At 45.5% G+C, this 27,963-nt stretch overlaps 1 protein-coding gene across 1 annotated transcript; it reads right to left on the bottom strand.

Moving 5' to 3' along the window:
- Positions 1 to 5,409: 5,409 nt before the first annotated feature.
- Positions 5,410 to 25,248, bottom strand: SLC18A1 (solute carrier family 18 member A1). Its single transcript, XM_034759413.1, has 16 exons — positions 25,072 to 25,248; positions 22,974 to 23,181; positions 22,297 to 22,663; positions 20,495 to 20,553; positions 19,908 to 19,991; positions 18,000 to 18,092; positions 17,379 to 17,468; positions 15,778 to 15,821; positions 14,755 to 14,815; positions 14,215 to 14,310; positions 9,633 to 9,711; positions 9,059 to 9,110; positions 8,126 to 8,189; positions 7,286 to 7,405; positions 6,920 to 7,053; positions 5,410 to 6,116 (listed from the first exon to the last, which is right to left on the bottom strand). Exons 2-16 carry the CDS (start codon positions 23,095 to 23,097, stop codon positions 6,003 to 6,005), a joined length of 1,581 nt encoding a protein of 526 aa, XP_034615304.1. The 5' UTR covers positions 23,098 to 23,181; positions 25,072 to 25,248; the 3' UTR covers positions 5,410 to 6,002.
- Positions 25,249 to 27,963: the final 2,715 nt, after the last annotated feature.

The following is a 27,963-nucleotide window of genomic DNA, read 5'->3' as shown; positions in this document are numbered from 1 at the left end:
ATGGGTACAGCTTGCTCAGGAAGGATAGACGGGAAAAAGGGAGGAGGTGTTGCCTTGTATATTAAAAATGTACACACTTGGACTGAGGTGGAGATGGACATAGGAGACGGAAGTGTTGAGAGTCTCAGGGCTAGGCTAAAAGCAGGGCCGGCTCCAGGCACCAGCTTCTCAAGCAGGTGCTTGGGGCGGCTGCTCCGGAGAGGGGCGGCAGGTCCAGGTATTCGGCGGCAATTCGGCGGACGTTCCCTCACTCCGCCTGGGAGTGAAGGACCTCCCACCGAATTGCCGCCGCAAATCGCGAGTGCGGCTTTTTTTTTTTTGTTTGTTTTGGCTGCATGAGGCGGCCAAAACCCTGGAGCCAGCTCTGGCTAAAAGGGGTAAAAAACAAGGGTGATGTCATGCTAGGAGTCTATTACAGGCCACCTAATGAGGTGGATGAGGCTTTTTTTAAACAACTAACAAAATCATCCAAAGCCCAAGATTTGGTAGTGATGGGGGACTTCAACTATCCAAATATATGTTGGGAAAATAACACAGCGGGGCACAGACTATCCAACAAATCCTTGGACTGCATTGCAGACAAGTTTTTATTCCAGAAGGTTGAAAAAGCTACTGGGGGGAAGCTGTTCTAGACTTGATTTTAACAAATAGGGAGGAACTCATTGAGAATTTGAAAGTAGAAGGCAGCTTGGGTGAAAGTGATCATGAAATCATAGAGTTTGCAATTCTAAGGAAGGGTAGAAGGGAGTACAGCAAAATAGAGACAATGGATTTCAGGAAGGCGGATTTTGGTAAGCTCAGAGAGCTGATAGGTAAGGTCCCACGGGAATCAAGACTGAGGGGAAAAACAACTGAGTAGAGTTGGCAGTTTTTCAAAGGGACACTATTAAGGGCCCAAAAGCAAGCTATTCCGCTGGTTAGGAAAGATAGAAAATGTGGCAAAAGACCACCTTGTCTTAATCACGAGATCTCGTATGATCTAAAAAATAAAAAGGAGTCTCATAAAAAATGGAAACTAGGACAGATTACAAAGGATGAATATAGGCAAACAACACAGGAATGCAGGGGCAAGATTAGAAAGGCAAAGGCACAAAATGAGCTCAAACTAGCTACGGGAATAAAAGGAAACAAGAAGACTTTTTATCAATACATTAGAAGCAAGAGGAAGACCAAAGACAGGGTAGGCCCATTGCTCAGTGAAGAGGGAGAAACAGTAACAGGAAACTTGGAAATGGCAGAGATGCTTAATGACTTCTTTGTTTTGGTCTTCACCGAGAAGTCTGAAGGAATGCCTAACATAGTGAATGCTAATGGGAAGGGGGTAAGTTTAGCAGATAAAATAAAAAAAGAACAAGTTAAAAATCACTTAGAAAAGTTAGATGCCTGCAAGTCACCAGGGCCTGATGAAATGCATCCTAGAATACTCAAGGAGCTACTAGAGGAGGTATCTGAGCCTCTAGCTATTATCTTTGGAAAATCATGGGAGATAGGAGAGATTCCAGAAGACTGGAAAAGGGCAAATATAGTGCTCATCTATAAAAAGGGAAATAAAAACAACCCAGGAAACTACAGACCAGTTAGTTTAACTTCTGTGCCAGGGAAGATAATGGAGCAAGTAATTAAGGAAATCATCTGCAAACACTTGGAAGGTGGTAAGGTGATAGGGAATAGCCAGCATGGAATTGTAAAGAACAAATAGTGTTGAACCAATCTGATACCTTTCTTTGATAGGATAACAAGTCTTGTGGATAAGAGAGAAACTGTGGATGTGGTATACCTAGACTTTAGTAAGGCATTTGATACGATCTCACATGATATTCTTATCGATAAACTAGGCAAATACAATTTAGATGGGGCTACTATAAGGTGGGTGCATAACTGGCTGGATAACCATACTCAGAGAGTTGTTATTAATGGTTCCCAATCCTGCTGGAAAGGCATAACAAGTGGGGTTCCACAGGGATCTGTTTTGGGACCGGCTCTGTTCAATATCTTCATTAACGACTTAGATATTGGCATAGAAAGTACGCTTATTAAGTTTGCAGATGATACCAAACTGGGAGGGATTGCAACTGCTTTGGAGGACAGGGTCATAATTCAAAATGATCTGGACAAATTGGAGAAATGGTCTGAGGTAAACAGGATGAAGTTTAACAAAGACAAATGCAAAGTGCTCCACTTAGGAAGGAACAATCAGTTTCACATATACAGAATGGGAAGAGACTGTCTAGGAAGGAGTACGGCAGAAAGGAATCTAGGGGTTATAGTGGACCACAAGCTAAATATGAGTCAACAGTGTGATGCTGTTGCAAAAAAAGCAAACATGATTCTGGGATGTATTAACAGGTGTGTTGTGAGCAAGACACGAGAAGTCATTCTTTCGCTCTACTCTGCGCTGGTTAGGCTTCAACTGGAGTATTGTGTCCAGTTCTGGGCACCGCATTTCTAGAAAGATGTGGAGAAATTGGAGAGGGTCCAGAGAAGAGCAATAAGAATGATTAAAGGTCTTGAGAACATGACCTATGAAGGAAGGCTGAAAGAATTGGGTTTGTTTAGTTTGGAAAAGAGAAGACTGAGAGGGGACATGATTAGCAGTTTTCAGGTATCTAAAAGGGTGTCATAAGGAGGAGGGAGAAAACTTGTTCACCTTAGCCTCTAAGGATAGAACCAGAAGCAATGGGCTTAAACTGCAGCAAGGGAGGTTTAGGTTGGACATTAGGAAAAAGTTCCTAACTGTCAGGGTGGTTAAACACTGGAATAAACTGCCTAGGGAGGTTGTGGAATCTCCATCTCTGGAGATATTTAAGAGTAGGTTAGATAAATGTCTATCAGGGATGGTCTAGACAGTATTTGGTCCTGCCATGCGGGCAGGGGACTGGACTCGATGACCTCTCGAGGTCCCTTCCAGTCCTAGAATCTATGAATCTATGAAAAAAAAAAAAAAAAGGTAGATGCTGCCCTCGTCTATGCTTGAAATTTAGAAAGACCTAGCTACATCCCTCAGGGGTGTCAAAAATTCACAGCCCTGAGCGCTGTAGTTAAGCTGACCTAATCACCAGTGTGCACCTGACTAAGTCGATGGAAGAATTACCTACGTTGGCAGAAAAAACCCTTTCTATTTATGTAGGAAGCATTTACACTATGGCACTACAGCTGTGCCACTGTAGGGCCTGTAGTGTAGACATGCCCTAAGCTTCTCTCTCTCCCCACTGCGTGTCACTCAAGGGCGTCAGTGCCCATCTGGAATAGATTTCTTTTACTCTGTGTTAGGTTGTCTGTTTTACACAGTACAGTACACACATTTTGTCAACTCAGTCTTAACTATGGAACTGTGGCTGGTGTCTCCATAATGTTTGCGTGTGTGTATGTGCCCTTAAGTGGGCATTTATGTCCTATTCATGTACAATGCATGGTAGATTTATTAAAGTGACAAACTCGTTAGGGTTAGAATCTGCATCTGTTTTAAAGCTGCTGTCCCCTGGCAGGGAATAATATCATCGGGATTCTCAATTTTGCTCCGTTTTAAGTCCATGGGTCTGATTCTCCTCTCACACCAATGCAGCTCCATTGACTTCAGTGGAGCTACTACTAATTTACACCAGTGTGAGATTAGAATCATGCCCACTGCCTGGCACCTGAAAGAACGGGCAAAGACTTCAATTTTCAGAGCATAGTATTATGAGTCTGTACAGTGCCTAGCACAATGGAGCCCTGATCCTGATTCGGGCTCCTAACATTACTACCATACAAATAAAATATATGAATAGTAACAGTTTACTTAGAAGGCCAATATACTGGCATTGAGAAATGTAACTTCCTTTGCCCATGCGGCTCTGGGCAGGTGGAAGACCGATCGCAGCATTTATTATACAGTAATGTGTAATGCACTTGAGGTCAAAATGGCTTTCTGTGTTTTTTGTCCCCAATGCCTTTTTCTACAAACTTTCAGAAAACAGAATATTTATTACTAATTGACAATGTATCTGTGATCCAAGCAGTTGCCCTATTTGCATGGCCAGCCGCCGAAATAGGGAAGAGGCAAGCGGCATGGTGATTATATGGTTTAATTGGTTTATGTTCTTTTTAATGTGTGTTGATATGTATTTGAATATTTTACGATTATGGCTTGAATTTTAAGGTTTATTGTAATATGCTGTGTTTGGGGCATGTTGGCTAAATCACTATTAATAAACTTAACTTGACAGGAATGATAACATATCGCGTATGTGCACATCATTACTTGGCTCCAAATTCTCTCCAAATTGTTGGCATAAGATACTAATCAAAAATCCTGAAAGCCACCATCCCCAGGCAGTCAAAGCATTATAAACTCAGCATGCACAGGTGGGGCGGTTTCTGGGGTGCAACCCCTCTGCTCTTGATTTATAAACACACACAGAAATGAGCAAGGAGTCTGACTCGCATTCCCCATCTGAACCTAATGGAGCATTGCCAGCTAAGGTGCCCAGTGGCTGAGTAACTGATGAGAAACCCATTGTGTAGGCACCATTGTCTGCCAGTCTCCTCTGCATCCCTTGTCAGCCACCTTAAGTGAGTTTCCATAGCATCCAGCCGCAGGGTTATGCGCACATGAGGTTAAAGTTAATATTTAACTGGGAGACCCATTGTTGAGGTGTGAATAGATCTCAGCATAGGAAGGTCCCTCCCTCTGCCTCCTCCCTGGAGAAAGTAAACACGCTTCTCATTGGAAATCCTGGCAGCACAAGGAAGCAGGTGCTGATGTTCAGAAGAGCTGGGGACGAAGTCGTAAAGTGGTTGCTGTATGTAGGTTTTGAGCTAGTCAGTCCCAGGTGGGCCTAAGAAATTTAATTGTACCATTTTCTATTTGCAAGAGGGGGAAAAAAAAAACGGGTGAATATGGACTGAGCGAGATGGGCACTCAAGGCACACACAGACCCTTAGTTACGAGTAAGGCTATGATTTTGACATGGAAATTTCACAGCAAAGATGCGGAGGAAAAATGAAGTCATGGAAAGGATATAAACCCTCCTGCTTCAAGGCATAAGCTGATCACTAGCTGATGGGGGTTAGGAAGGAGCTTCCTCTATGGGCAACTCATTCCAAACATGCCTGCTGCAGGGCTCCTTGTCCCTTCTTCTGAAGCACATGGTGAGCGCCACTGTCACAGACGGGATACAAGGCCCAGTGATCTAAGCCGCTATAGAAATTGCTGCGTTTAGGTGATATGATCATATAAATAATAATAAGGATTCTATGTGTGGGTTCCACCCCATTTCCACCTGAATTTCTTTATCAATTCCCAAAGGAAATGAATGAATAGGGAGTAGAAGAGACACCTAGAGGAGTCAGCATGCATGACACATAAGCCGAGACAGCGGTAGGCAGGATTTGTTGTTGTTTGTTTTGTCACCTTGATACAAGCCGGGAGTACATTAATGTAGTGGTATATTTATTGGCAGATTGACAGTGGTGCAGAGTGATGGTTCCATGGTGTTACAGAGAAAATCCAAGCTGGGGGTTATAATAGGATCCCCAGAGACAAAAATCCCCTGGAGATAATATTACCCTTTAGTGCTTTTCATCCAAGGAGCATAAGCACTTCTCAGGCATTAATTAACACAACCTCACAACACCCCTGTGAGGTAGGTTGGTACTAATCACTTATCACAGATGGGTGGATTGCACCACACAATTGCTTTTCTGTAGGACAGTATGGGCTGACCCCACCTGTTTATAATCCCTTATCATAGATGACACATAATGAGGTTAAGTGAATTGTGCAAGTTCACACAGCAGATGAGAATAGCCAGGGATAGAACCCAGGAGCCCTGTCTCTCAATGGCTTCCTGTAGACTGCCTGGCTACCCAGGTCCATGGGAATGGAAGATTGATGAAGCCAGGAATCCTGGGTCTTGTTGGCTGTCAGGAGGGAGGTTTCTGAGTTAGTCTTCTTTGATAAGACGTCCAGGGTTTTGTAAACTTGACACAGCTTCAAAGCAGGAGCTGCATCTTTGCTCCTGCTATTCCTCACTCTCTGCCTCCTCGTCACTACCATCTGTGAGGGGGAATTCCCGCAGAGGTTTCTGGGTGGCGTAGCATTTGGTTTGCATGGGGCATTCCTGGTTTAAAATTGCCTGGGAATGGGGGAAAAATAATATTGAATAATATAATATTTTAAAATAATAATAATTAATAATAAATTAAATAATACAAATATCTACCATATCTACAAATATCTACCATAACACAAAGCATTACACAAACTTTGCACAATGATGACAAACCATGGGCCAAGTGAAATTTTAGCTGTTTTTTGTTTGTTTGTTTTTTTAACCATAGAAATTGCCCTCCAATGGATTCTGGCTTCTTATCCGAAACACAAGAGAAGAGTTTGTTCTGTTGAGTGGATAGAAGTGGCAGAGGTTGGGATTCACTCTTGTGAGCCAATGGGTGAATATTTTGCTAGTTGAGCATGGCAGGATTAGAACAGCTGAAATATTATATTACTATTACAGTAAGGGGCCCAACCAAAATTAGGGCCCTGCGGTGCTAGGAACACAATGCAAGACATACACAAAATATAGAGTGCAAGACACTCCCTGCCTCAGATTTGCTTACAATCAAGCTAGACACAAGGTAGAAAGAGAAACAGGTGCAGAGAGAGGAAGTAACTTGCCTAAGGTTACACAACAAGCTATTGGCAGAGCCTAGGTATCCCAAGTCCTAGGCCAACTCCCTGTCTACAAGACCACTGTACCACAGATTTAACTCTTAGTCTGGCCTCAGTATTTCAGTCTCTCCAGCACCCAGACAATTTGTTAATATCTTTCTGGTGCTGCAGTGCCCAGACCTGAATACAATATTCTACACGCATTTGCACCAGTCAAATGCAAGTCCCCTGGATTATCAAGACCACATGCTGTAGGATTCAACTCACAATCTTCTCCTCTTTAGCTGGAGGACTCCGCAGGTACCAGCAGAGAGGGGCATAAGCAATGTTGGTCACTCCAATGATGACCATCAACCAGGGAAACCCAATAGCCCGTACAATCACACCCCCTGTAGATGGACCTGGATATAAGGAAGGGTTAAACAAAGAGCAAGATTACAAAAACCTCCTTTGCCAAGTTGGAGAAGTCAATACAGATGGACTGTAAAATTACTGTATCATGGCTGATTTCTATGCCTAGTACCAATTGCTTCCAGCCAACACTGAGGTGGGGTGCTGTAAATTAATGCTATGAAGCCATACACTGGTAAATCATCATATATGCTGTCCTTTCAGGCAAATGTTAATCCGTACCGATAGCAAAGCCCATGCAGAAGGCAACGTCAGCAATGGCATAGACGCTGCCATAGACAGAGGTGTGGCGAAGGTCCACCAGGTATCCCATAATAGGCATCATCGAGGAATCCACCATGCCTGCCCCCAAAGCAAAATAATATGGTCAGCCATTGCCTTTTCCAAGTGAATCTCTTCAAAGGCAGACAGAAGGGCATACAACACTTCTCCTGCACTTTTCAGCCAAGGTGCTCTGGGCACTGCACTTTAATTAGTCCTCACAACCTCCCTTTGCGAGATGGATAAATATTGTTATCCCCGTTTTACAGAATGGGGGGGAACGAGGCCAAGGGAAGCGATTTGCCCTAGGCCACAGAGCATGTTGGCAGCAGAGCCGGGACTGGGACCTGGATGTCCTGACCATGCTTTTTCCAGGGCTTTCAGTGTCTAGGGCTTTCAGTGTCTCTCCTGAGTGCAACACACACAATTCTAATCAAAGCAGCGCTCCAGGGTGAGACAAGCTACTGAGCTCCATGCAATGGCCTCTGAAAGGCCTAGTGCACCATCGCTGTCCCTGTGTTAGTGGTTCTGTGGTCACTTAACAGCACAAGCTTCTTTCTTGGCCAGACTCATTCCCACCAAGAGTGGGAGAGGATGAGTGATAAGGGAAGTAGTTGAGAGCAGGGTATAGGGCATATTATAGGTTATAAGGGTTCCTGGGAGTTCACGCATGGACTAGAGGCTCTCAGCAACCAGCCATTGGGTATGTTGTAGTGACATCTGCCTTTCAAAGGGATGGTGTAAGGATTATGGTATATGGGATTGCCTTGGACAGAGTGATTAGTTGCATTGGCATCTTACCTATGGCAAAGCCAAGCCCACCGTTTGGGCCGATCAGTCCATAAATATTTTGCGCAAGAGGCACCTTGGAGGGGAAAGAAAGAAGATATGAGGGAGGCTGGAGGGGCTTTGGCCAAAGGCCTTTCTTTGCAGGGCACATGACTAGTGGAATAGACACACCAATGCAGCCACTGGGTCCTGTTAACTGCCAGGCATGTGAGCACACTTCTCATGCCTCCAGGCCCAGTGGGACCTGCAGGAAGATGAGACAGAAAATTCACAAAAAGCCAGAATGTCAAAGGTATTTAGGCACCCATCTCCCATGAAAATAAATGGGTGTTAGGCACCTAACTCACTTGGGCACTTTGCGAAATCCCACTAGATGCCTATCTGCATCGTTAGATGCCTAAATACCATTACACATCTGACCCGAAGCCTGGGATACCGCAGAGCACCAGAACCCATTCAGTGCCCCATGCCCCAGAACAGTCCTGTTGGCCTTTGTAGAAAAGGACGGTTCCCCATTTACAGATTCCACAGAGGGAGAGATGGGACACCAGTGTTACTTCACACACCTTTGCCAGGGCACCTTAAGCCTGATCTGAGGCACTCTTCCATTCCAGTCTTGGATCCTCATAAAGCACTGCCAATGACCCTTCATTGTGACTAACAGTAACCCTGTTGTTCACCCATTGCTCTGCCAACACAGTATCCTCTGCTAACCCTGTGCTAGGTATCCCCTGAGCAGAGACAACTTATCTTGGCTTCCTGATATGGAAAAACTCCACCAGGGGCTGGGCTGATATGCCCAAAGTCAGCTCAGGCATGATGGGGGCCCCAATCTAACCCAGGTTTGCACAGGTGAAAGGCTGGGGCAATGAAGCTCTTGGTTTCCCTGCCTAATCTCCGATGATTCTTCTGCAGAGAGGTCTCAGAATATCTTGCAATACTTACACAAAGGAGACTAATGCCCACCACAACCATTCCAATCAGGGAGCACAGCCACCTGAAACGAGGAAGAAGATAGGGAAGCATGACACACTGTAACCCTCAAGGGCACGTGAACTGTCAGACCGGATCAGATCATGGGTCATTCCAATCTAATACAGCACCAACTATGCAATGCTACTCTCTGAGGGGGAAAGTTTACTTCCTGACCTAGGAAGTTTACACCCTGAAGCATGAGAATTCATCACCTTATCTTATCCTACATAGCCATAAATATTATTATTGGTCATAAAATTATTCAACCCCTCTGAGAAATCTGGACAGTATTTGGCTCAATATCCTTCTGCAGCAGTGAGTCCCATAGGTCAATTTCACTCTGCATGAAATAGTGAGTCTTTGTGCTGTTTCTAAATTTGCTGTCCTTTAATTTCATTGAGCTACCCTTCCTTCCCACCACACTGTAGTGTGAGACAGGTATTTCCCTGAGTAGGGTCACCTCCTCATTACAAATAAGCAGCTGGGTGGTCTGAAGACAGCTGGGAAGAACACCAAGGTTTGAAAGCCGTTGAGTTCAACTTACCACCCCATTTTGTGGGCCAGCACCCCAAAGAGGTTGGTGCCAATGAGGTAAGATATGCTGGCAGGCAGGAATGCCATCCCTGCAAAAGAAGAGCCCCAGTCTCAAATACATACACATGATCATCAGAGAAGATTTGTCTAAGGACATCAGACTTTCCTCCCACCTCCCAAAGAAGTTCAGAGTTCAAGCCCTTTAGGCTCATAGTCAGATGCTCATAGTCAGATGCTCATAGTAACAACCATTTTGTAAATGCGTGGAAGACTCAAGGTCCAATTTGATCTGGCCTCCACAGAGTCTAAATCTCCTCCAATGATAAATCATGAACAGTCTTAAGGATCCTGTAGCACCTTATAGACTAACAGACATATTGGAGCATGAGCTTTCGTGGGTGAATACCCATTTCCCATGCATCCGACGAAGTGGGTATTCACCCACAAAAACTCATGCTCCAATATGACAGGTTTCAGAGTAGCAGCCGTGTTAGTCTGTATCCGCAAAAAGAGTACCCAGAAGTCACCTTCTACAAGACAGGCCCAACAAAGAAAATAACAGAACACCACTAGTTGTCACCTTCAGCCCCCAACTAAAACCTCTCCAGCGCATCATCAGAGATCTACAACCTATCCTGAAAGATGATCCTTTACTCTCACAGATCTTGGGAGACAGACCTGTCCTCGCTTACAGACAACCCCCCAACCTAAAGCAAATACTCACCAGCAACCACACATCACTGAACAAAACCACTAACCCAGGAACCTATCCTTGTAACAAACCCCGATGCCAACTCTGTCCACATATCTATTCAAGTGACATCATCATAGGACCTAATCACATCAGCCATACCATCAGGGGTCGTTCACCTGCACATCTACCAATGTGATATATGCCATCATGTGCTAGCAATGCCCCTCTGCCATGTACATTGGCCAAACCGGACAGTCTCTACGCAAAAGAATTAATGGACACAAATCTGACATCAGGAATCAAAATACTCAAAAACCAGTGGGAGAACACTTTAACCTGTCTGGTCATTCAGTGACAGACCTGCGGGTGGCTATATTACAACAGAAAAACTTCAAAAACAGACTCCAACGAGAGACTGCTGAGCTAGAATTGATATGCAAACTAGACACAATCAACTCCGGTTTGAATAAGGACTGGGAATGGCTGAGCCATTACAAACATTGACTCTATCTCCCCTTGTAAGTATGCTCACACTTCTTATCAAACTGTCTGTACTGGGCTAGCTTGATTATCACTTCAAAAGTTTTTTTTTCTCTTAATTAATTGGCCTCTCAGAGTTGGTAAGACAACTCCCACCTGTTTATGCTCTCTGTATGTGTGTATATATATCTCCTCAATATATGTTCCATTCTATATGCATCCGAAGAAGTGGGCTGTAGTCCACGAAAGCTTATGCTCTAATAAATTTGTTAGTCTCTAAGGTGCCACAAGTACTCCTGTTCTTCTTTATGCTCCAATATGTCTGTTAGTCTATAAGGTGCCACAGGACTCTTTGCTGCTTTTACAGATCCAGACTAACATGGCTACCCCTCTGATACATGAACAGTCTTGTGATCAATCAAATAACAGATGCTATTGGCCATGTGAGCCAGGGGAGACTAGACAGGGCAAATGAATATCCAATGCAGAGTCCCCAGACATAATGTATATTAGCCCTTACAAGGCAATGGCTTCTCTATTCTTCTCGGTTATTATTATTATATATCTGTATTACAGCAGTGCTTGCAAACCCCAGCCAAGTTCAGGGCCACGTTGTGCACATAGTGAGAGACAATCTCTACCCCAAAAAGCTTGCAGTTTAAATAGCCAAGGCACACACAGGGTGGTAGAAAAGAAGGATTTCTATCCCCTTTTTATAGATGAGAAGCTGAGCCATCAAGTGGTTTGCCCAAGGTCACACAAGGCATCTGTGATAAAACCAGGAACTGAACCTAGATTGCGTGACTGTTGCTTTAACCATAAAGTCATCCTGCTACTCTGTATTGCTTTCTCCCCCTCCCCCTTCCATCTCATAGCATAGAAAAACTGCCTATTGAAAAACCACAGGGATTATAATTAAGTTAAAATCAAATATTTGACCATCCTGCTGGTTTACCAGTTGTTTATTTTTAATATACTCTCCTGTACAGACTATAACTAAATCATGATTGCATCTATTTGCCTGTATATTAACACAACTTCCTTATTAAAGCACAGTGATTTGTGCTTAATTTCCTTTTCTCTTTTTTAAAGGTTATAAAGCATTGTTCATCCTGCAGGTTTGCTGGGGAAGTCTGAGCTTTTCCGGTTTCTCCAAGGAACACAAGGGTAGGCAGATTGAAACAAACACTTGGGTTTATAGTTTATAGTCATAATTCTATAGTTGCTTTTAAGATGGATGCCGTTCAGCAGCCCTGGGACCTATTCTCCTACTGCAGGATACCAGCTGTTCCCTTTGAAATCAATGGGAGTTACTGGTACCCTATGCAGAGTGGAGAATCAGGCCCCCTTTGTCTACTGCTCAGCACTGGTACCTAAGAGACCTGGCCCTGGTTGATTTCTTTCCTGGCTTTTAGGCCCCTGCAGCAAACTCAGCCCTGGGTGATGAGGGGAGAGAGGTTATGCTGTTCTGCAGTTTCCCCATGGGAGTGACATGTCAGTGGAGCCAAATGGCTGCAGATGTGTTTGTGCAGTGCCTAGCACAATGGGGTTCTGGTCCATGACGATAGGTCCTAGGCACTAAGTAATACAAATAATTAATAATGATCACAGGTCATGGAATCTGGAGGGAAGGGGTGCAAATTGGAATCTGGGTGGGGGAATCCTTCCCAAATAATGCATGTTATGTATTAATCCAGTGTAGAGGAGCAGCTCAGCTGGGACACTGCTTTGCCATGTGCTTTATAAATGTGAAGATATGCCCTGGCTGCAAAGTTGGGACCCAGATTCAAAGTTCCCTAGGAGTGTTTGTACTGAGAGTTTGGTTCAGCCCAAGGAGTTGGTGCTTGGATCCAAACTTTTCTGGGGATGGTTACAGCTGAGGTTTTGGTTTTGTTTTTTCTCTTACGTTCCCAGGTTAGCATGCCTCTTCCTCTGCAAAGGCCTGATCAGATGTCCACTGACATCCACTGAAAGATTCCACTCATCTTCAGTGGGTACTGAATAATTCCCTAGTGAATTGCTCAGTGACTTCCATTCCCACCACCAAGCACTATCCCTTCCCTCCACTATCCACAGCCCCTGGGAGACGAGTCTGCTAACCTCATCCACTCCTGCTCAGTCACTCACTGCAGCCAAGGCATCATGGCCCCTTATCTGGATGAAGGCTCCTGCCTGACTAGTTAGTAACTCAATTAGCAGCTCTCATTAGCTCTGCTGCTGCCAGGTTGTAATTCAATTTGGATTGTAAGTGTAGCTTGGAGCGTCCCCAAAGGTCATTCCACTGCCAGTTGGCTTTTATAATTTTTTTGTACCGAAGGTAGGCAATGTTACCTCCTTATCACATTTCCTAGACAGTGAGTAATTAGTATGTACTATGCGGCCCTCCCTGTGACTCTGCAAATAGCCTTGTTTCACCTGTAGCTTAAAATTGTGTGTTGAGATTGTGGCACTGGCAGAGGCTTGGGCTAGCCCCCTGAGCTTGGACCCAGCCAACCCTGAGCTTGGGTGGCTAGCCCAAGCCTCCACCGCTGCTGCAGCATCCACACTACTATTTTTAGCACACTAGCAGGAGCCTCACTAGCACAAGGGCTGGGAAGCTCGCCCCCAGTTGCAGTGTAGACTGACCCGCATGCCGATAATTCTGCAATGAAGACATACCCATAGAGAGCCTGGGCTCTGGTTCAGGTCTCAACAGCAGCAGTATGCTGACCATACAGACCAGGTACTGAGCAGGGAAACCTGCTAATGGGCTAAGCCTGTTCTAGTGTCTGGCCACGAAAAGGGCAAAATTCAGCAGCGAGGTAAGCAGGCACATCTCCACTGATTTCAATGGAGTGGCACCCCTTACCCTAAGGATAGATTTGATCCTAAGTCACCTAGCTTCTACCTCACAGGATGATATTGGTGTACCGGCTCAAAGAATGTGTCAGGCCTGACTGAGACAGCTCCCAGAGGCCCCCCCTCCTGTGTGGGAGTTGCATTATTATGGGCCCATCTGCAAAGCACTTTCTTTGACTCCTTTCTCTTTTTCCAACCTGAATCCTGATTCTCCTCTCATCCCGGTGTCACTCCACTGACTTAAGTGCAGTTATTCCTGATTTACATCAGTGTATGTGCAGGGAAAATCAGGTCCCTGGGCGTTTCTCCCTCTTCGGTCAGGAATCTCCTCTAACTTTTATTTATAGACAGCAGGGTGACCCCCATCCAGAGACCATGAGTGTCCCTGTACTCTACATTGCAATAGTCTGGGAGCACTCATCCTTTGCAGGTGGATGCATACATTTCATTTCATGCAATAGGCAGCACCAGCACCTTCCCCACCCAATACAAGCGCCTCCTCTGAGCTGATGTGGTTTAAACACGTGCAGGCTATTATTATTGTTCAGTAACTAAGAAGGCTGAGAAACGAGGCACCTACCCAGCTGCCACTTTGGGGAGCACATGGTTTGCATCATCCAGATGGGTAACGTGGGCTCCAACATTGCCACCCCCATGTTAGCAAAGCACAGAGCACCTGGGAGAGAGAAAACAACAGGAAATTCTCCATTTTAATGGCCCACGTTTCCAGGGCCGGCTCCAGGTTTTCTGCCGCCCCAAGCGGCCAAAAAAAAACCCTCCAAAAAAAAAAAAAAAAGCCGCAGCAGCGCGATCGGGCTGCTCCACTCTTCGGCAGCAATTCGGCGGCAGGTCCTTCCCTCCAAGAGGGACGGAGGGACCTGCCGCCGAATTGCCGCCAAAGAGCTGGACGTGCTGCCCCAATAGCGGCCAGAGTGCCACCCCTTGGTATTGGCTGCCCCAAGCACCTGCTTCTTTAGCTGGTGCCTAGAGCCGGCCCTGCACATTTTGATCCTGCTAATGGATTACGAGTACGACTCCATCACAAGCCCCGGGGGATAGTCTTAAAAACAATGTAAAAATGCACTGTGGGACAGTGAGGAGTACAGCCATCCCGCCTTACCTGCAGCAACCAGGATGTAGGGATCTCGCAGCAATGTGAATATGGGGGTGCCTTTGGTGCTCTGCATAATACAGAAAGGGGGGGGGGGGGGTTACAAGTAGTGATCGAGGGAAAGCATGTAAACCAAACCAGATGCTGTAGAAGTGCATGGTCCAGGTCGTGAGCCAGCCTGTGTGTGTACAGATGCATGGCCCATGTGGCCAGCCAGCCCTTCTGTGTAAAGGCACATTGGCATTGTCCTGTGAGAGCCAAGATGGGGAAGGTGCTAAGAGAGCTGGTTCCACCATGGGATTGTTTCTGAGCTTCCCTTTCCAGGTCAGTGTCCAGTGTCTGTGTGTTCATATCGTCTCAGCATTTTCACCTAGCCATGGTTCAAAGAGCCAGCATGTCAGCTTGTTATACCTGAGCCCAGATCTGCCAACCTGGCATCTTCCTTTCATGGACTATTCTTATAGTGAAATCAGCACTGAGTCACTCCTAGCATCGCCGGTATAATGGCTGCCTATGGAGCACAACGCGCTGGTCAAACTGCGGCTGCATGCAGGGAGCTCTGCTGCCATGGACTGGGTAAATCCACACAAGTGTCTGGCCAGCAGCAGGAAGCACAGCAGTTGTTTCTCACAGGACATCCTATGGACATCCATAAGAACTGAGCCCCTTTCACAGGGAAGGCTGAATTTCTGGCTGTTTCAAAAGGCAGATAATAGAGCCAAACTGTGCTCCCAGTGACACTGAGAGTAACAACTCTACTGAAGCAAATGGAGTTATTCCAGAGTTACACGAACATCACTGAGATCAGAATATCGCCCGGGAATCTATTAAATACACGTTACGATGCACTAACCACTCGTCTAGGTAACCATTCCCAGCTGCCATCTCTGTCCCTTTCCCATGCATTCATGTCCCAGTGCCGCCATGCTCTATGGCTGGCTGCCTCACCACAGTCTTCCCCTACAGGGAATCCATGCCCGCATTGTTCACACTGTCTAGCACAAGGCCACACACTCATATGTTTGTACTTACTTCAGGGGAAATCTTAGAGGGCTGCAGGATGCACAGCTGTAAAGCTAAGAGAAAAATACCATTATTTGCTTATTCCTTGGCATGGCACCTTCATCCATTATTACCTCATGTCTCATATTTACTGTAGACCTCCCTTCAGTATCTCAAAGCCCAGTGATCCCAGAAATGGGCCAGCAGTCCCAATTCTAACACACTCAGGGGCATCTGCTGACATGGGAGAAATTTTAGGCCCCAATTCTGTTCTGACAAAACTCCTGTTGACTTCAGTGAGAGCAGGATCGGGATATTATAGTGTGAGTGCTTTATCAAAATACGAAGCAGTAAAACATACAAACAACCTACGTTAAGGTAAGATCCATTTGTTGGGCAGTCACAATGAGAGCACAGTCGAAGTTAGAGATGGAAAGACCTAGGGTAAGATTTTCAAAGAGGCCCCAGGGCCAGCTTTGCAAGGGTATTTAGGCACTTAACTTGCATTGAAATCAGTGAGAGTTTTAAGGTCAGATTACACCCTTGGAAATTTAGAAGCCTAAATCCCATTTTCAAAAGTCTCCCACGTGCCTAAGGGCTTGTCTCGTCTCTACGGCAAGTGCAGCAAACCAGGGTGTGACTCTACAGTGCACCAGCTTACCACAAAGTCACGTCCCATGTGGACACTGCTGCAGCACAATGACATTCCTGGAGCGTGTTTGTGCTTTAGGATTTTCACTGCACAGTAGCTGTGTCCACACAGGACACCACTGCGTGGCAAGCTGCTGTGTTGGAGATTCACAGTCTGTCTTGCTGGGCAGTAATTTGCCATTTAGACAGGCCCTTAATCTCTTTTGAAAATGGGATGTAGGCTTCTCAATGATTCAGGTGCTTTTGAAAATGTTACCCCCATTACTTGGATTGTAAATTCTTTGGGGGCAGGGCCCATGTTTTCATTGTATGAGTGTAAAGTAATGGGGCCTGGATCCTCTAGGCACTATGAGTACAATACAAATACAAGTACAAATAATAAATTGTAATAACAACAAAATTAGGTCATGATGTCTGTTCCACCATGCTAATGATTTTATCTCAGCATGAAGTGACAGATTATTATAAGCAGAGCAGTATTGATGGCTATAGTTAACGATGCCGATTACTTACTATAGGCAGAGTTGATATCAATGCTTCTAGTTAAGGTTGCCTATCAGTTACTACTATAAGACCCTGTTTTCAGTTGTTTTCTGCTTAACCGGGAGTGTCTATTAAGCAGAGAAGCCACTTTAGCCAGCATATGGAGCTCTTAACACACATTTCCCTGAATCTGTTACCCACTCCAGTGACACAATCAAGTGGGTTATACGGGGAATGAGAGGCTGGGTCTGACGGTATCTGTAAGTCAGACATCAGGCAGTGAGCACAGAGCCAGTGTCTGAATGTGCACAGTATGGAGTGCACAACAAAAAACAGCGATAGTAACTGCTGCTGTTAATAGCACTATAGAGCCTATCTATTCCTCCATACAAATCCTGGGATGTTTCCTCTCAGATACCCATTCTTGAATGTGTTAGTTTGGGGGTGGATACTCGGAGCTGTGAAGCTAAAACTGGCCAGCACACTTGGTTACTCACCTCCATCCAAAAGGGCTAAGAATGCCAGGATAAGAAAGGGGGCTGATTTTCCAACAAACTCATACATCACGCTTCCAAAGGGAGCCCCAACTGCAAGGGAAAGGGCTGGGTCAGTACGATGGGTGTGAAGAGTATGTGGGTGCGGTGGAGTTTCGGCAGGAGCAAAGCAACAGTCAATTGTTCCTGTTGCCTGACCCCAGACCCAATGGAAAGACTCCTGTTGACTCCCATGGGAAAGCTGGCATTAGAACCGTGGCATTATGTCAGCACTCTGCCCACCTCTCATTATGTATTGAACTGAAGAGGCAGGGAGAAAGAGGAGGGAGCATTTTATATTCAGTTATATTTAATTTTCATGGGATCAGGTGTCTGCTGAGAAAAATTTCCAGCATGAGCAGAAAACAGTGCCAGAGAATGAGCACAGGAGAAAAAATGGGGCTAAATCATGGGACTGGCAGGAGGAAAGACCAGCCATGCCTTTTGGAATGAGCCAGCGTTGCATGTTAGGGGACAGGTGCGACAGTGGTGCAGAGCAAGGACTTGGGGAAACCGGCATCTAATGGCTGAAGAAGCGTCAGCGTTCTCACTAATCTAAATTTTTTGGGAACAAAGTTTACTCACCAAGCACCCCCAATGCCAGACCTCCTAATGCTATCCCCATAGCATTTCCTCTCTCGGAGTCATCTGTGTACACACTTGCCAGCATTCCCAGGCCTGGAAATAGAAAGGAAGCAGAGGTAAGTTGAGTTAGGCTTCTAGTATCTCATCAGGACCCATATCTGAATCACACCTGGATACTTCAGTCTCCAGCCTACCTGAGCTCAGTTGTCTATGTCACACCTGGGCCCCTAATTTCATCCTGTTTGTAGTCAGTGTTATGTATTACCATGCTCTGTATTGGAGTATGTCTACACTCCAAGCATTACAGTGACACACCTGCAGCGCTGCAGCTACACCACTGGAGCGTAAACACTGGCAGGTTTTTTTCCCATTGGTGTAGTAAATCCATCCCCTCGAGAGATGGTAGCTAGGTCAATGGAAGAATTCTTCTTTCGACCTAACTGAACCTACATGGAGGAATAGATTGACCCAGCTACATCGCACAGGACATGACCTTTTTCACAGCCCTGAGCAGGGCCGGCTGTAACTTTTTTGGTGCCCCAAGCAGCAAAAAAAAGTGCCGCCCCACCGTAACACCCCCCCCAAGCGCCGCCCCGCCCCGCCGAACCCCCCCCCCCCAGTGCTGTGCCGCCGAAACTCCCCCCCGCTGAGTGCCGCACCGCCGAACAGCCCCCGCCCCTCGCCCCACTACCAAACACTCCCCGCCGAGCTGCTGAACTGCCACCGAGCGCCACGTCGCCGAACACCCCGCCCCTGCGGAGCACCGCACTGCTGAAGCCCCCCGCGCGGAGCGCTGCCGAAACCCCCATGGAGCGCCACGCTGCTGAACACCCCCTGCATGGAGCGCTGCCGAACCCCTCCCCATGGAGCACCGCGCCGCCGAACACCCCCGCCGAGCTGCTGAACCCCCGCCGAGCACTGCGCCGCGCTGCCCCCCAGCCACCTGAAGATTGGCCGCCCCTTACCAGGTGCCGCCCCAAGCACGAGCTTGTTTGGCTGGTGCCTGGAGCCGGCCCTGGCCCTGAGCAATGTTTCACAGATCTAATTTTTAGGAGTAGCCCATGCCTTAGTGTCTGCACGAGCGACGTGCCAAATTGTGGCAAAGGGGAGGAGGAATTGGAAAGGGTTCAGAGAAGAGCCACAAGGACGATAAAAGATTAGAAAACATGCCTTATAATGATAGACTCGAGGCACTCAATCTATTTAACAAAGAGAAGGTTAAGGGGTGACTTGATTACAATCTCTATGTAGCCACATGGAGAACAAATATTTAACAGTGGGCCCTTCAATGTGGCAGAGAAAGGTACAACATGATCCAATGGCTGGAAGTTGAAGCTAGAAAATTCAGACTGGAAATAAGGAGCAAATTTTTCATGGTGAGAATAATTAACCATTGGAACAATTTACCGAGGTTTGCAGTGGAGTCTCCATCACTGACCATTTTTAAATCAAGAAAGCTCTGCTCCAGGAATTATTCTGGGGAAGTTATGCAAGAAGTCAGACTAGATGATCACAATAGTCCCTTCTGACTATGGAATCTATGAATTCTAAGCCCACAGAGTTTAAAGCTCATCCCTTGAACAGTCTGAAATCTGATTCCTGGTCTGTGCATTGTAGCACCTGGGGCCTCTCTTGAGTAATTTTCCTTCTATCCGGTGCTTGTTTGGGCACGCTAGTGAGAGCTTCCTAGGCTGGAGGAAGATCTTTGTGATTCTCTGCTCTGCAAACTGAACCATCACATTTCACACTCTGTGAATTTTCACTCTCTATGGCCCAGGTTGCTTGAGAGGCACCATTTAAGCTCAGACAAAGCAGCCAAAGTCCAGAAGCTGCTTGTGGGACATCAGTTCTCCTAGCTGGCTAAGATCTGCCTTGCTGCCAGCTGCTCCCATAAGCCAGTACATTTACCTGCGACAGATGAAAAGGATGAGCCAATGCCCTGGAGTGCTCGAGCCACAAGCAGCAGGGTGTAGGTACCTGAGAAAGCAAACACTGGGAGGAAAGCAGAAAGGCAGAGTCAGCATTTGGGGCTATTTTTCAAGCCCATCTCTAATTAAAACCAGCTTGCACAAATCTTCTTAGCTATGCACTCACAGGCCTATAATCTCTGAAGGCCACTTCAGTGTGTTTCACTATCTTCTGGTCCAGAGGAAGGGAGGTCACCACACACCTTCGTCAAAGGTCTCCTTTTTGGAGCCTTTAAATGGTAACCACGCTGATGGGGTCACCCAGGGGTGTTCCAAGAAGAGAGGAATGCTGCTGCAACAAACATCCAACTCAAATGCTGTCAAGCACTGGAAACCACCTGTTGAATTTCACTCTCTGTTTATAGAATGGGAGTGGGCCGATCTGCTGTCCTCCTATATCTCAGATATTGGGACAGTCATGGACAAAGGATCCCAAGGCTCCATGTTGGCCTCATAGCAGATTAGTGACTGGTTCACTGGAACAGACCTGACGCTACCCGGTGAAAGGCAGAGAAAGAGAATACTCACTGACTGTAGAGAGAAACATGATGATGAATCCAGCGAACATGGGAATGTGGTATCCTATCCTAAAAAGGGAGGAGACAGTCAAGAACTCAAGAAGAGTTTAAAGCCAAGGACTTTATCTTAGCACCAATGCATTATTGCATGTATGACAGGTTTCAGAGTAGCAGCCGTGTTAGTCTGTATCCGCAAAAAGAACAGGAGTACTTGTGGCACCTTAGAGACTAACAAATTTATTAGAGCATAAGCTTTCGTGGACTACAGCCCATTTCTTCGGATGCCTACAGAGTGGAATAAATATTGAGGAGATAGTATCTCCTCAATATTTATTCCACTCTGTAGGCATGCGAAGAAGTGGGCTATATTTATTCCACTCTGTAGGCATCCGAAGAAGTGGGCTGTAGTCCACGAAAGCTTATGCTCTAATAAATTTGTTAGTCTCTAAGGTGCCACAAGTACTCCTGTTCTTTTTATTGCATGTATGTGAATGAGTGTATGTCTGTGTACATGTATGAGTAAATACTGTATGTGTGTATGAGACTGCAGGAGAATGGGGGAATATGGATGAGTACAATATATGTATATGTAGGGGTATAAATGTGTGAGTATGTATTCAAGGCTCTGTGTGTGTGGCTGTGTAGATGTGTCTCTAAGGGTGTGGTGAGTGTGCATCAGTGCACCTATGTGTGTTTGTATAGGGAAGTGTGAATGTGTGCACCGTTGTATATGAGTATGTGTCAGTGAATGTTTTTATATGGAAGTGTGAGGATCTATATCAAAGTATATGGGTGCAAATGTGTGTGTTAGTCTCTACATATGTGTGCATAAGTGTAAATGTGTGTGTATAAGTGTGTGAAATTATTGTAACAAGTTCTAGGACCCTGCACAGAGATGCAGATCCATTATGCTGACCCATCCTGCCAGCCAGATCAGGGGATCCTATTAGCTCTAACTCAGACGCCTCTCTGAAGCAGAGGAAGTGAAGTGCAGGGATACAAGTACTTGTGGCACCTTAGAGATCCTGCAGGGAAAATACCTGGGAGCATCAAGCTCTGGGGGAATTTTAGGCTGAGGATTATGTGATGATGTTGTTATTTAAGTTAAAAATAAAGGCAAAGACAAATTTAAGGGAGTGGGGAGGGAGTAAACCTGGCCCAATATCTAGTGTGTGGACTCTGTGAGAATGCCACCTGCTCACTAGTATTTATTTACTTGACAAGGATGGGTAAAAAAATAATTCCTGTTCCCTCTTCAAGTACAAAATGTTGTGATTACTAGCTACTGACACAGAATGTATGACAACATTTCAGTTCTTTCAGTCTCATTGGAGCATCATGCAAGCTATTGATGCCCTCAGCTCAACTTGGTACACAGTTTCTAACTCAGTCATGTACCTTGGACTGAGCAGGACCTGGGACAAATGAGTTCTCGGCTAGGGAGCACCAATAATATTTCCTTAGTAATGTACACGTTCAAAGCAATTTGCTGGCTTTCTTAATGATGTGGAATTCCTGGACGATTGGATGTTGATATTTCCACTGTGCTATTCTAGCTCACAAATGGCTTTGGTGAGCTCCCATACTGTGTTATCGTAATGGTCCCAAACATGGGTCATTGGCAAGGCTTAAATGCATGCCCTTCAGCGCTGCAACACAGATCTCTACTATTTAAGAAGGAGTAACTTTATTTGCTAGCAGCAGCAATAGGCTGCTATCTTTGAATAGACTAGCCACTGGAGGGGGAATGTGACCCAAATTTGTTCATAGCATTACATGCTCACAAACTATTTTATAGCCTGGCTGACATACCTGTTAGTCAAGGGACCCACAAATGGATTGATTATGAGCTGCATAAGAGCCTTGGAGGCAAACAGCAGTCCAACACGCACGTTCTCCTCCATGAGGAATGCCTCACCATCTACACAGCTGTTTTTTGGTGGCAGGCTGGCCCCAGTGAGCTGAGGCAGGCTGCTGTTTTCTGTCCTGTTCACCCCCACTGTGGTGTTGACAGCCACGTAGTCTGAGACAGTCACTGTGGTGTTGTCAAAGTAAGATAACATGGAGGAGAAGGGAGGAGCTGCAAAGGTTGTGGGGGCTGCCATGATCCAGTTCTGGGAAGCAGAGCTGTTAGCACCTTCATATTCTATTGCATAGAGGAAGGTGGGGACGATTGGCACTGGAAGAAAATTAAAGGAGGAGATTAGTTAGTGTTTTATTCAGCACTTCTGGTGTGTGTGTGGGAAATTAATGAAAGGTTAATAGTTCGAGCTAGAGACAGGTATCAGGTAAAGTGCCCACAACCAACTCTCCCAGTGCACCTTGCTCCAGACCTGCAGCACTGCCTGGGATGGAGACCAGTCAAACTCATTTCTCTTGTTATTGGTTTCTGCAGTTGCAACTGAGATTTACAGAGTCTTAATTCCTTCAGCACATCATTGAGGACACCTTGACACCTACACACGCACCCACACCCATACTCAACATACCCACAACAGTGATCAGCATATTGTCCATCAGCAGAGCGACAAACACGACCACCAGAACCAGTTTCCGTGACTCCCTTCCCTCCTTCAGCCACCTCCAGGGGGCACACTCCACCACTTGAGGCATTGTTGGAAACCCAGCAGGGCTGCTTCAGTCTTTGACACCTGTGTGTGCTCCACCCACTTCTTAGGGCTGAGGATATCCTGTAATCTTTAAGAAAGACACTCTGCAAAATACCCAGGAAAATACATAGGGCCTGATCCAAGGGCCAGAAGTCAACTGGAATCTTTCCATTGACTTCAATGGGCTTTTGACCATACCCTAATTAGGCTTGAAAAGATTAGATTTGTATCGGTAAATGTCATTAAACATCAGTTTCACCCTACACACGCAAACAAACTGGGGGGAAAAAATATTTCCATTGATAATAATCAAAATTTAGAATTAGGCAAAGTAAGAAAAATGTTGCTTGAGCACTTATAGAATTTGATGTACGGTTATTTATTTTGTATATTTTGACATGTGATGTTGACAATTTGTGTGTCAACGGTTATAACACTTTAACTTTTTGAATCTCAGTGTCTGTTATCAATAAATCATTACTATCTGACCTCTCCCCATAATTTCCTGCAACTGTAAACATGTAAGTAGATAAAAATTGAAAAAAAAATGCTTAGAAGATAATTTTGCGCAATTTGGAACAATTGAACAGATAAAAATCTTTCAAAAATGCTTGAAAATAAACATTGATATTATCTGTTGAAATTACAAAAAGTAACAGTTGGCTTCTGCCAAGCCTGCCCATAATGAATGAAAGACAAGCGGGTGCCTCATTTCAATGGTTCTTTGCTCAGGAGTCAGGCCGAAGTTCTCTGGTTTATACACACAGCGGGGCAGCATAGGCAGCAACAGTGCAAATGTCCCCACATCCCTTTCCACCCCTGATCTTAAGGAATCTCCTCAGGGTCATGGCCCTCACAGTGCCCTTGGCTTATCTGCTGAGATTGCCAGGAAGGGCCAGGCAGCGTCAACTGCTTTTGAGAAGTGGGCACCACTCATTAGGAGCTGATTTGGGACCACCAGCTCAGCTACCAAGTGACAATAATGTCTATCAGCTGTGGGTCTGTGCTACATTTGAAACTGTAGCTTCTACATGTGAAGTTCCTTATTACCCATTACCAGTCTCCTGAATCACCACTCTGGCTTTAGGGCATCATTTAATTCTTCTTTTCTGTAAGGCTTTAGAAGACTCTAAGCAAATATTGAGCTGATAGCTTATTGTAGTGATCTCCACATCTTTCATTTCACATTTGGTCCTTGAAGATTAAATTAAGTTTCTTGAAGGCTTTTCATTTCCTTTACACCTCTTTTCATTTCACCTAATTGAAACATCACAGCCGAACACAAGACTTAAAAACCGAACAAATACAATTAAGATCAGGGCTTAAAACGTGTTGAGAAAAGATTGCTTGTTCCACCACGGTGAATATATTAATTACAAATCTGCAATTAATTGGCACCAAACCAAACAAACAAAATCATTAATATACTAAATGGCTGATATGAAAAGCTGTCACCTCATAGACTAGAGTGGTAAGAAGAAAGGGTCTGGAGAGTGGATCAGAACTACCGCATCCACCTGTTGATTTGTGAAATCATGGGCAATGCCATCTACCTTTACACTTAATTCTTTATGAAAAACATTGTTTTTCTTTAACCTAATACCTGAGTCCCACCCATCAGTTGTTGGCTCAGAACCTTGGGTTATTTTGTTTGGTTATTTCCTCAAGGTAAATGAGAACAAGCAAACAAATGTAAAGTACACAATCTAACAAATGCAAAAGCACAAATCTACATGGGAAAGAAAGAAAGAAAGAAAGAAAGAAAGAAAGAAAGAAAGAAAGAAAGAAAGAAAGAAAGAAAGAAAGAAAGAAAGAAAGAAAATAGTTTAGAGACTCAACAGAAAGGAAGGAAGGAAGAATATAGAATATTTAAAATAAACATAATTAAACTCATCCTTTAAATCTAGATCTTAAAATCTGCTCCCAGAACAACAGATTGCAAATCTGTTGCACTGAGCAGAGAAGAAAGGACTCTTACCAGAGAACACATCTTGGTCTCTGCAGCTGGCTGCTAGACGTAGCAGTGGCGGCACTGTGGTCTAAAACTGCTATTCCCAGTGAATTTATCCTTTTATCTGGGAAGGATATGAATGCCCTGCTTCCCTGAAGATTTAATTGGAACCTCAAACAGGTTCCATTCAACCCTGCAGCTCCCTCTGCGTCAGAGGCAGGAAAGAAGGATATAGGGGAGAGAGGATGGAGAGATTATCTGCAGCAATGAAGCACCAGCACTCCACAGCTTTTCATCAATGCTTATCTTTCATCACACACCTTAACTGTTGCCTGGGTCTCAGCATAGTGAGTGGAGGCTGTTCTGGGGCTTTACAGCTCTCCTCCTCCATGGTGTGAAAGGTATGCCACAAATGGCCTTCTACACCCTACAGGCTGTAATAATAATAATAACAACAATAAATATCATAATAAAAAATTTGGAGGACTGGCTAGCTCAGGCAACTGGTCATGGGAAATGGACCTCTAGGTCACGAGCACCAGTTACTGATTCCAGATAATGGTGGTCACTCACATCTGAGGATTGTTCCATGATCCTTGAATGAAATGAGTTTGAAGGTTTGTAGTCCAGTGTCCACATCAGAAAATTCCTACCTACACAACTGCCATGAATTAGTTGGCAGTTTCAGCAGACAGGCAAGGAAAGAATGGGCCATGGAATCTAAACTCCACTCTGACCCATATAGGTGGAACCTTTTAAGTTAAGAGTGATGCAAATTGGTGCTGGGACAGGACGTTCTGATGCAGCCTGCTTCGTATCTGTTCCGTGGATAAACAGAAGGCATTCATCTCCACGGCTGTCAATCTGGTATCTTTCGTCAGCCTTAAATTCACTTAAAATTAAATTTAAAAATAATAAAATCCTTCTGTTGTTTCTCCACAATTGTCCTGAGTTCTAAGAACAAACCGGCCCCGCTCTGCCTCTGATCCTTCCAGGGATCCCATATGCCTGCACAGGTGGGCAGAATGCCCCTGCAGAATTGAGGTGAACCTGCTGGGAGCAGGAGTAGAGTCTGAGAAATTAATGATTATTTTCTGGTTTCCCAAATACCGACTGCAGGGACAAACAAGACTTCTCAGATAAATGAAATAGATAACAAACAGCCAAGTTAAAAATCTCCTGTGCAACTTCCACCAGGTTAAAATGACAAAAACAAAATCTCCTGGACTCAAAGGAATCATTTGTACCGCCTGAAATGGGAGCCGTAGCTGTAGTTTTTGTCTCCTACTTCAATGTTCAAATATTGAATCAAAGTTACAGCACTCCTATGTATAAACAGGCAGATTTCACGGCAAGGCCTCTGGTGGAGCAGGAATTTGAGGGTTAAATCTTATCCATCATTCTGGGACCAAAATGAAAAAAAAAGAGGGATGTTGAGGACTCTGTGTGTGTGTGTATATATCAGGAATTGAGACACTATGTAGGGATGTGTGTCAGTGTGTATATGATTGTATGGGAGCTTGTGCCAACATCTGGGCTGAGTCTGCTTGTGTGTAGATGCTACGTCATTGTGTATGTGGTGAGCCCTGTGTCAGTGTAGGGAGGGCAGCTGCATCAGTGCACATGTGAAGAGCTGTGTCACTGTGTGTACCTGTGTATGGGGTTGCATCAGTGTGTCCTGTCTGGGAGGAGGCTATTCCAATGTGTGGGAGAGAGGTCTGCATTGAGTCGTATATGCAGGGGGCAGCATCTATGTAGGTGTGTGAAGAGGGCAGAGTACATGTGTGTAAATGGCAAATTGCATTAGCTTATGGGCTACAAATGGAGAAGGGGGAAAGTTTAAGTTAAATCCTCGCTGCAAGCAGAAAGTAAAGACATGACGATGCTCCTTCTCTCCTGGGATGGACTGCAAGGGGCTCCCTCAAAAGCAGGCCTTTCTCTTTCCGTGTTTAACATGGAAAAAGTTCCTATTCTCTTCCCTGCGCAGACATACAATTGGGTCTGACTTGTAATCTCACAGCCCTCCAACCTGGTATAACATTTTTCCAGTGGACAGTTTGGTTTATCTCACTGCTTTGTTGGAGGGAGTCATTAAAAACAACAACAAACCTCCCCATGAAAAAGAAACTGAGCAGCCTATTGCCCCAATCCAAGGGAAAAGAAAGCAGCTCAGAATAAGACCCTCTTTGCCATGTGAAACTTAAGAATCGCACCATAGACCAGTAGCTTGCCTCCAGCAGTGACTGATACTGGGTGTTTCAGAGGAGGTGAAGGCCACACCACCGGACTATGCAATGCTGCATATGGATCTGGGTAAGGCTCCTTTCAGGCCTCCATCACAATGCTGCAATAAAACATTCCACCTCATGACCACTGTCTTGCTCCTTTCCCGCTTCCACACCTGGACATATTTGTGCCATTGCAGCATGACAAGAGACTGGCAGAGGCATAGTTGCTACTTCTGTTTGAAAACTGGGATTTTCCAAACAAACCCTTGCCCCTTGTTTTTCTGTTCTCTGCTGCTTTGTCCTTAGGGATGAGCAGCCATTTGCCATGTCATTAGGGAAGCGAGAAGTCCAGTGTCCCCTGACTGCCCCCTCCTGGGACCCCTGCTCCTAACTGCCCTCCAGAACCCCACCCCCTCCCTAAGCCTCCCTGCTCCTTGTCCCCTGACTGCCCCCTCCTGAGACCTCCCCCCCATCCTAACTGGCCCTCTAGGACCCTATCCCCTACCTGTCCCCTGACTGCCCCCTCCTGAGACCCTCCCCCCATCCTAACTGGCCCCCTAGGATCCTACCTCCTACCTGTCCCCTGACTGCCCCAACTCTTGTCCGCACCCCCACCCTCAGACAGACACCAGGGACTCCCACGCCCCATCTTACCACTCCCCACCCCCTGACAGCCCCCCCCCCCCCACCC

This window comes from Trachemys scripta, chromosome 2, assembly GCF_013100865.1.
Source record: "Trachemys scripta elegans isolate TJP31775 chromosome 2, CAS_Tse_1.0, whole genome shotgun sequence".
Taxonomy (NCBI): domain Eukaryota; kingdom Metazoa; phylum Chordata; order Testudines; family Emydidae; genus Trachemys; species Trachemys scripta.
Note: the sequence above shows the minus strand (reverse complement) of the source record. Positions and strands in the feature narration are given on the sequence as shown.

Bases quoted from the DNA above. Each gene is read 5' to 3' on its own strand.
- SLC18A1 (XM_034759413.1), bottom strand. From the start codon at position 23,097: ATGCCTCAAGTGGTGGAGTGTGCCCCCTGGAGGTGGCTGAAGGAGGGA. The intron at 20,554-22,296 runs GTATGTCAGCCA...CTCCCTTTTTAG, and splicing joins GTGGGTCCCTTGACTAACAG to GATAGGATACCACATTCCCA. The intron at 9,111-9,632 runs GTAAGTTGAACT...TCCTCGTTTCAG, and splicing joins CTGGCCCACAAAATGGGGTG to GTGGCTGTGCTCCCTGATTG.